Source organism: Syzygium oleosum, unplaced genomic scaffold, assembly GCF_021117445.2.
Source record: "Syzygium oleosum isolate NSW1041296 unplaced genomic scaffold, Sole_v2.1 Sole_v2.33, whole genome shotgun sequence".
In the NCBI taxonomy this organism is placed as follows: domain Eukaryota; kingdom Viridiplantae; phylum Streptophyta; class Magnoliopsida; order Myrtales; family Myrtaceae; genus Syzygium; species Syzygium oleosum.
In genome coordinates this window covers 2,345,428-2,354,999 of record NW_026607517.1, presented here as the reverse complement: position 1 = coordinate 2,354,999, position 9,572 = coordinate 2,345,428, and the positions used below count along the sequence as shown (strand labels likewise).

At 38.6% G+C, this 9,572-nt stretch overlaps 1 protein-coding gene across 1 annotated transcript; it reads left to right on the top strand.

The window, feature by feature from the left end:
• Nucleotides 1–4,884: 4,884 nt before the first annotated feature.
• Nucleotides 4,885–8,748, top strand: LOC115668511 (purple acid phosphatase 2-like). Its single transcript, XM_056304959.1, has 8 exons — nucleotides 4,885–5,424; nucleotides 5,665–5,865; nucleotides 5,961–6,072; nucleotides 6,286–6,515; nucleotides 7,049–7,187; nucleotides 7,628–7,848; nucleotides 8,161–8,282; nucleotides 8,376–8,748. Exons 1-8 carry the CDS (start codon nucleotides 5,224–5,226, stop codon nucleotides 8,566–8,568), a joined length of 1,419 nt encoding a protein of 472 aa, XP_056160934.1. The 5' UTR covers nucleotides 4,885–5,223; the 3' UTR covers nucleotides 8,569–8,748.
• Nucleotides 8,749–9,572: the final 824 nt, after the last annotated feature.

The window sequence follows — 9,572 nt, the reverse complement described above, 5'->3', positions numbered from 1 at the left end:
TTGGTTAAAAAAGCTAAAATTGAAGACAAAATCAGTTTGAGCTCTAGGGTACAGATAAGCGTGTTTCATTTATCCTAGAGAGCATGCAATACGATGCGTGTGTGATAGTTGTCGTGCATTTCAATATGAGATTTGTAGATTGATCATCACAAAACGTAAGCATAACCATAGACTATGAAATTTTCATTAACGGTAGTTTTAAGGTTACATATACTTGGAGTTGATATCGATTTGCTTCCTGTTTCTCAAGGAGAGAGATCCACAGAAAACTTCTACTTCAGCATTATCCAAGCGCAGATTTTTGAACGCATGGTAAATATGGATAAACCCAATCGAAAAAGATACTTTTATGTTAAGTTCCCGTTTGAATGCGATCCGGTCTCCAATTCAGGTGAACTAAAGTATCCCTAGAATTCCTGGGAAGGTCAGAATATTCCCCGCTTATTCAGGTGGACTTTTCACATATTGTATATACCAAAAAGTATAACTTTTTATTATTATTGAGAAGTGATAGACTTAGTCAATGAGAGCAGAGTTAGGCGAATAGCAGAAGTCATCGATAAAAAAATCGACAACTAGAAGAGTATCGACAACTCGCTAGTGAAGTTATCAACAATAAAATGTGAAAGTTATCGATGAGAGCTTTCAAGATTTAGAAAATTGATTGACATTCATCGACGGCGACCAATTGACATAAAAGCATAAACGTCGGGTAGTTATGTTCATTGCCGCTATTTTTAAATTTTTTTTATAACTTTTTGTGAATAAGTGTTCTAGATAATATTGAGCTGTTCTCACCACGTTTGTTTTAGTGGCGCAATCTGCATTCTTAGGATATGAAGGAAAAAAATATCGGGTAAGACTCATTTGTTATGCTCGTTTTAGGTCGAGCGCCGTTGAAAATATCTCACATCTTGACAATGGAGTTATATGTTTTTTTATGTACATGCGGTCTCCCTCTACCTACGAACGGTGTTGAAAGCATAGATGTGGGCTATTTTCAACAAGAACCGTTATGTGATACGAGCACAAAGGCCCGATTTCAAGGACAATAAGAGAAACTATTCAGTGAACTAAATACATGTACGAATAAAATGAATTCGATCCCATTAACCATCGCATACCAGTTTCATGTAAGAATTTTCCGGATGACATTGATTGTTTAAAAGTACGCGTAAATTATGGACCACTATCTTTTCCTAATCTACGCAAAGTCAAGGTTGCGCCTGTGGCTTAGGCAACGTTAGAATTTGCCTTCTTAACAGTCAGCCGAGCGAACAAAAAGAGGAAAGGATGGGGACTACTACGAGCACTGATGATGATGGCTTTGGAGAGTTTTAGGTCAGTCAACTCTCCAAGGCATTCACACGATGTTCATTGACGATTCCCACTTCATTAGTTCGGTGCCAAGATTCTTCATCGTCGGTCGTGGATGATCGTGAGTCCTCGTCCAGAGTCTACCAGCGAGTGCTTGGTCTTTGCTTTGCCGTGTCGTGAGGGTTTCGTCGGTACGCATGTCATTATCTTACTAAAACTTTAACCGACCGATCATATCACGTGAATTTTTATCACTAGATAAGATAATTTATGGAATAAATCAAAGGAGGCGCGTCGAGTTTTTTCGGGTACATATATGTATGGGATTGTTGTCTTTTCTAGTCATACAAAAAGGGCAGCGATTGCGAGGATATTGCGTATATGAAACCTGATGGCTTGTATCAATTTGATCATCTGAGGTGTCTGTTTATGAGCAAAAATGGGCTCAAGCGTAGTCAGATAAGGAATTCGAAACCCCTTAATAATTTGGAAAAAAGTGTCAAAAAAATCCTAAACTTTTTGCATTGGTGCCAATTTAGTCCTAAACCTTTTTTTGTGCCAATTCAGCCATAAACCTTTTGCATTTGTGCCAATTCAGTCGTAGACCTTTTGCATTTGTACCAATTCAGTCCTTCGACACGTGAATAGCTATTAGCCGGAAGGACTGAATTGGCACAAATACAAAAGGTTTAGGACTAAATTGGCACCAATGCAAAAGATTTATGACTTTTTTGACACTTTTCTCAATAATTTGTTTGGCCAATTCTCTCGTGGATTCTTTCTAAGATACCCAACAAGTAATCATAACTTCCTCGGTTGTTTCTGTTGTTAGGACAAGGGTGAGGAGTTACTGTTGTTGTGCATACTTTCTCAATAGAGAGTGGAAGCAAGGTACTAGGGATGAGTGGTTCCCGGTTCGGTCCAACCCAAGAACTGAGAACCGGACCAGCTAGTCTTGGGACCGTGGACCGGACCGGACCGATGGTCCAGTCCAATCCGGTCCAGTTTCAATGGGACCAATCACTTATTGGTAAAGGCAAGAGGGAATTGGGGAAATTAGATTATGCTTTCTATTTTTTTCAAAATTTAAAAAAAGAAAATAAATATATATATGAAAAAATTAGAAAAAGATATATATTTATCGGTCCAGTCCGGTCGGTTCGGTCTAGTTCCCACCCTAGAACCGAGAACCGAACTGCCCAAAAATCGGTTCCACTTTTAGGAACCGGGAACCGAACCGATATTCCCGAGAATCGAACCAAACCGGTCGGTCCGGTCCGGTCCCAATTTGAACGATCCATCTTGCTCACCCCTACAAGGTACTAGTGTCATTATGTTAAAATCGAATATTAGTGACTAGTTGAAGTGCATCATGATTGTACAAAATCTAGTAGATCTTCCTTTTCTACATTATGCTTCGAAATATTCACGGTTTATATTCCCGATGCCAATCATTTTTGTCACGCCCATTTTTACGCTGGAGAAATAATGACATAAGTATCACAGACTATTGATTTTCATCGCGTCAGTGATGTAAAATGAGTCACTTAATTATCTTAATTACCACAAGTTATGACATGATACGACATGACACAAACTGTCATGCTAGTTAAGAGCTATGTTGGACTATAGATGGCGAATTCGGATGGAAAATTTAACAAATGCCAAAATCGTCCACGAATATAAATTTCTGTCTTTTTTTAAGACATTTGAAAGATCATGTTAAAAGTGTCTTAAGTATAAAAAATTATGCATTAAAACATTTCAAGGGTCCGGGTTAAAAGTACAACGGATATAAAAATGTCGTCGTTTGAAATTGGTAACGAGCCAAAAAGGGGTTTAAAAGATGGGTTTCACATGATTTGATAATGATTGACATGAAAATGGTAATGAACATGTATCAAGGTGGCTTTTGACTGTATTGGAAGAAAATTGGTCCCTTGGGCATATACCGTACACCAACTGGATTGGAGTTGGATAGGTGCTAGTTAGTCCTTTATTATTATTTCAATTTTTTCGGCTTGTCCAAGGGGTTGCTCGTCTCCCTTTAACACATTTGGCCGGCCTCTTGTCCTAGCTAATATTATATTTATCATATAACTCTAGATTATGACATAGAAAATATAACAACATAAATGATCATGTTAATCAAATTCTTCGCTAGAGTTTTATGTGGAGCTTTATTTAAAGTGGATTCGAACTTCATCATGTAAATTTATCCTCCGATTTAAAGAAAACAATAACACGTAAAATTGGGGAAAAGTACCAAAAAAGTCATAATCCTATTTTACTTGTACCAATGCAATCCTAAATTTCAATTGTACCTATTAAGTCATAAACCTTTTTAATTATACAAATTGAGTCCTAAACCTTTTGACAATTTGCTAATATAATTTGGCCGAAAATCGCTGATATGGATGTCAGGCTGTCCTACATGGTATGACTAGTGCCGACGTTGACAATTTTTTAATTTTTTTTGAATTTTTTATTACTTTTTTTGTTTTTTTCTTTTCTTTCCTTACTTTTTTTTCCCAACTTGCCGGCCACAAGTGAGGTCTGGGAAAGGGCCTCCGCCCCTCGCCCGCCATAGGCGAGGGCCTCCACACCCTCATTGGCCATAGGCGAGGGTGTTAGGCCCTCACCCAAATCCAGGAGAGGGCCGTGACCATCACCTGTTGGTCGGCGAGGGCTACGACACCCTCGCCTGGTCTGGGAAAGGGCCACGAAGCCCTCGTCGACCATGGGCGAGGAACCGTTATCCAAATCAGCGATTTCAGACCAAAATTGGCCAAATGAATTACATAAAAAATTTTCAAAAGGTTTAGGACTTAATTAATACAATTAAAAGATTTATAACTGAATTGGCACAAGCGTAATAAGTTTATGACTTTTTTTTATACTTTTCCCCATAAAATTGCGATATATATCAATAATAAGATTAGTACAACTGTACATGCAACATTTCGAGCGCATAAAATAATATGAATTAAGAAGAATGATGAAAACACAAATAACAACTTAACTTCCTCTCTCTCTCTCTTGATAGTTTTTCTCCAATTTGTCGAATTTTTTAAGCATATCATTTGGTCTTCACTTTGTCATTAATTATGAATTGAAGAGCTTATAAGCTACTTGTCTGAGTAGAGAACAAGAACACAACGAATGCATGTAAAACAGACAGTTTGCCCTTTGGCTTAATAAGAAGTTTTATCTGATTAACAAACATGTCGTATGTTCCTCGTGATGGAAAATACATGAACTTTTTGCAGCAATTCTCTTTTGGGAAGCATACGCTTTCCTGCTGCGTAGTGGTGTAATTGTTAATTAACAGTTAGTCACATCAAAGCTAAGATCACATTGTTGTTTTTCTTTACAGAACTTGGTAGTGGCCGATTCTTTGCCGCGTCTATCGATGGTCCAAACCAGTTGCACGCGAAAGAAACTGGTAGAGGCGACACCCAATTATATTGTCCAAAACATTATTGCCTTCTTCTCCTTGTCAGAAGAAGAGTCGAATGATCCGCTTTTTCGGCGTCATTATTACGAAACCTCCCGTGGTTTCAACGTCAACTGCAGACTTAGGATCATCCTCGTCAAGAAGGGAAGGAAAGAAATTGACAGAGTCATTTGCGGATTCCCTCAAAAAACACTAAGCCTCTTTTCATATTTGAGGAGCTGCGAAATTCTTATTTTACCGTTCATAAGAGTTTGACACTTACCCTGTATATGCGTATAGTCCCGTGGATATTCACACGATGCAAATCCCTCCGTCTTTCTATCTTGAAGGGGTGTGTTCCTAAGTATTACATTCACCTATATAAGGGGTAGTGCGATTGATGTGATAATTTCTGGGAGGCTGTGTCACGTAGGCTCTTGTGCTCTTCCTCATCCCAGAATAAGACCAGGATGGCTGTTCTGGGATCTTCTTCTTGTTGTTCCGTTGCTGTTGTTGGGGCTGTCCTTGTTCTTGTTCTGGTTTTGAATGGGGCTGATTTGTGCAACGGAGGGAAGACCAGCACTTTCGTCCGCAAAGTGGAGAAAACTGTGGACATGCCTCTGGATAGCGATGTTTTCCGAGTGCCTCCTGGCTATAATGCCCCTCAACAGGTCTCACCTGAGCTTGTGTTCTTGCTCTTTCCCTTAGTATAGCACAAGCTTTTCCTTCTGTTCTTTTGTGACTCGTGAAATGGTTGACATCTACATGTAGAGACACGCTGGGAGGAGCTTCAATCAGAGTTAATTCGGTTTCGGATTCGATGTGATTTAATGTTAGAGGTTACAGTCGTTAATTTCATTCTATTCTTTGTGGTTTGTGATTTGGGTTTTGGGTTTGGCGTGAGTCTTTAGGTACATATAACACAAGGAGATCATGTGGGAAAAGGAGTGATCGTGTCATGGGTGACTCAGGATGAACCTGGGTCCAGTGCAGTGCTCTACTGGAGTGAAAACAGCGAAAACAAGAAAACAGCAAAGGGCAAAGTTAATCGTTACAAGTTTTACACTTATACTTCTGGTTACATCCACCATTGCACCCTCAACAACTTGATGGTAAATCTCTTGATTGCTCCAGAAATTTTAAGTTTCTGGTGCTTGGTCCGTAAAATTTGGTAAATGTAGCAGATGTTTGTTTCATTCACTGGCAGTACAATACCAAATACTACTATGAGGTCGGAATTGGACACACTGTCCGACAGTTCTGGTTCATTACTCCTCCGGAGGTTGGCCCTGATGTTCCATACACTTTCGGTCTCATAGGTAAGTAAATCATATTATCATGCATACCTAGTCAATGACTCAGAGTAACTTCAAAAGCTCATTCCTACGTATGTACTATAGGTCTTTGCAGAATCATTTACTTTTGATAATCAAGTTCATCAGCAAGTCGCAACAAATTTAGTTCTGCAGTTAATTTACATGCATCCGCGGTTCTACTCCTTTCTATGCTCAGCATGCCAATGAACATTGCAGGGGATCTTGGTCAGAGTTTTGATTCAAACCTAACGCTCACCCATTACGAACATAATCCACAGAAAGGACAGACTGTATTATTTGTTGGAGACTTGTCGTACGCGGATAATTATTCCAACCATGACAATGTGAGGTGGGATACATGGGGAAGATTTATCGAAAGAAGTGTAGCTTATCAACCCTGGATATGGACAGCAGGAAATCACGAACTCGACTTCGCTCCTGAAATTGTGAGCGCTAGCATTATACTTTCACCAAGACATCTATTTCACATTCAGAGTCGTATAAGCCTTAATTCATCAATTTCTGTGATAAATAATTACGGCAAAAAGTCTCTACAATTCGATTAATTGGTAATCTGCTTTGATACTGGTTGTTAGATCAAACAATCCTTTGCTGCTTTTGGTAGCTAAGAACTTTTATCCAAGTTTTATGTCATCATATTGCATTATTCCTCTTAATCGGGAACTTACGGAACTGAAGGAAGCAATAAATTAATTCTGGATGTTTATACAAGACGGGACGTTGGTAGAACTTAGATCGTCACCCAGTGTAATTTCACAAAACATATGGACACTTTACAATATCGGAGTTTATGATGTTAAAAGAAATATGCAGGGTACGAAGTCCTCGCCCTTTCATTCTCTAACCACCACTTCCCATTCAATACCTAGATCATCATCTTCTTATTATGGAAGTTTCAGGATGTATGAATTCATACAAACGACACCACTGATGGTGTTGTACATTCTTTTTTCTGCAGGGCGAAAATAAACCCTTCAAGCCCTTTACTAACAGATACCACGTCCCTTATAGAGCATCAAACAGCACTGCGCCTTTCTGGTACTCGATCAAGAGAGCTTCGGCGTACATCATAGTCTTGTCGTCATACTCTGCATATGGTATTATTTCTACGTACTTGACTATCCTGCCAACATAGATGAGATTGAGATGCTACTGTACGGAACCTCCCATGTTTATGAGAAACTTTTGTGGATATAATAAAAATGTTCATTTTTCTGCAAGGTCGAAAATACATGAAGAATCAATATGAAATTTTATTTTCATATCTGCGGATGAAAGCAGATCCATTCTTTCAAGATTTCTATTAATACAATAGACTGCACATAGACATTGGGAGCAAACGTTCATCGTTTAAGTCCAACATCCAGTAATGGAAATGAAAGTTCGTTCGGTGTTAAAATGGTTTTGATTCGATGTCATTATAACATGTACGGTTATATCAAGATGTACAATAGAGGCATGTCTCTCAGAATGCCAATTCTTATTGAATGTCACAGTTCACTTCTGCTAATTTCCTTTTACCTTGTTCGCTCCAAAGGTAAATATACTCCCCAGTACAAATGGCTTGAACAAGAGCTCAAAAAAGTTAACAGGAACGAGACACCGTGGCTAATTGTTATGATGCATTCCCCATGGTACAATAGCTACAACTATCACTACATGGAAGGAGAAACCATGAGAGTGATGTACGAAAAGTGGTTCGTGGAATCCAAAGTAGATGTGGTGTTTGCAGGGCATGTCCATGCCTATGAACGATCTGTAAGTCCAGAAGTCTCCTTTTCCTTATTATCTAATTCTTCAGCTTTATTTCAGCAATAGCCTTTCCATAGGAAGATGCATAAAGCCAACTCTGATGAGTTAGTCCAATCAAACTGTCAATTTCAATGTTTTCCGAGGAGATGAAATTAGCATGCCGACATGTCTGTCCAACGAAATCAAAATGCACAATTTATTTTGTCCATATACAAAGTGTTGCAAGGAATCAAGGATGAGCAGGAAACCAGAAATTCTGTTTATTTGTTTGTCTAGTTTGAATCTAAGAAATCGCTGGCTGATTGATGAGTGTCACAGGAACGTGTATCCAACACTGCATACAACATTGTGAACGGATTGTGCGTCCCTGTTCATAATCAATCAGCTCCAGTGTACATAACGATTGGCGATGGAGGCAATCTTGAAGGTTTGGCCACCAAGTAAGATGAGCTGCCTCACAAAACACTGCCTAACTTATTCATGACTATTCTGGGTTGCTGTTGGGTGTGTAAATATCTGATTTTGTAATGCAGCATGATGGAACCCCAGCCAAAATACTCGGCCTACCGCGAAGCCAGCTTTGGCCACGCGATTTTCAATATTAAGAACCGAACGCACGCATATTATAGTTGGCACAGAAATCAGGATGGATATGCGGTGGAAGCCGACTCTATGTGGTTCTTCAATAGAATCTGGCATCCAGTTGATGATTCTACAAGCATTTGATGGTCATCACAGGAGAGGACAAGTTTTCTCTATGGATTTCCTCAATACATTTCCAAGCAAATAAAAGTTCGGCACTTAGGCTTGCTGGAGTCTATTGTACTATGTTTTGTAACAGACTTTTGTTTTGTTTTTTTTTTTTGAATTTTAATGAAAGATTCATAAGGGAATTTCAGTACACTGCACATCTTTGATTGTTGGAGTTCCTAATAAACATGTCTGTAATACTTTTGCCAATAAATGATAATTTTGAGTCAACAATACAGTTCCTATGTTGCGGTGATAAGTATTGGTCATATCTAGAAAGATACATGCAAAAGACATACTTTTCATGTTATAATCATAATAAAGTTTTTTAGATTAACAAGCAATAATTCTTTGAGTAAATTCCTTCAAATGGACAAAGATATACTTTACCAGACCCCGTAAACAGATATCCGTCAATTCACTAAACCAAAAACATGTTAGGTAGTCCTGAGCAGGAGAGTATAGTGTCAGATCAAATTGAGAACTTTGGTTTAAGAAAACTAAAGTTAGAAGACAGAATTAGGTTGAGCGCTAGGGTAAGAATAAGAGTGTTTCATTTATCCTAGAGAGCATGTGATACGATGTGTGCGTGATAGTTGTCGTGTTTATCAATATGGGATTGTAGATTAATACGTCACCACAAAAGGTAACCATAGCCTAAGAAATTTCATTAACTTGTAGTTATAAGGTTAAAGATACTTGGAGTTGATATCGACTAGCTTCCTGTCTCTCAAGGAGAGAGAGATTCACGAATAACTTCTACTTCACCAATATCCAAGTGCAGATTTTTTGAACGCATGAAAAATCTGGATAGACCCAATCAAAAAGAACTTTTCTGTTGAGTTCACTGTTTGAATACGATCCGGTTTCTAAGTGATCAAATTCAGGTGAACTAAATATCCCTGAAATTCCTGGGAAGGTAAGAATATTCCCCACATATTCAGGTGAACTCATCACGTATATAAGAGCACTCGAGCCCT

Bases quoted from the DNA above. Each gene is read 5' to 3' on its own strand.
- LOC115668511 (XM_056304959.1), top strand. From the start codon at position 5,224: ATGGCTGTTCTGGGATCTTCTTCTTGTTGTTCCGTTGCTGTTGTTGGG. The intron at 5,866-5,960 runs GTAAATCTCTTG...ATTCACTGGCAG, and splicing joins GCACCCTCAACAACTTGATG to TACAATACCAAATACTACTA. The intron at 7,188-7,627 runs GTATTATTTCTA...TTCGCTCCAAAG, and splicing joins GTCGTCATACTCTGCATATG to GTAAATATACTCCCCAGTAC.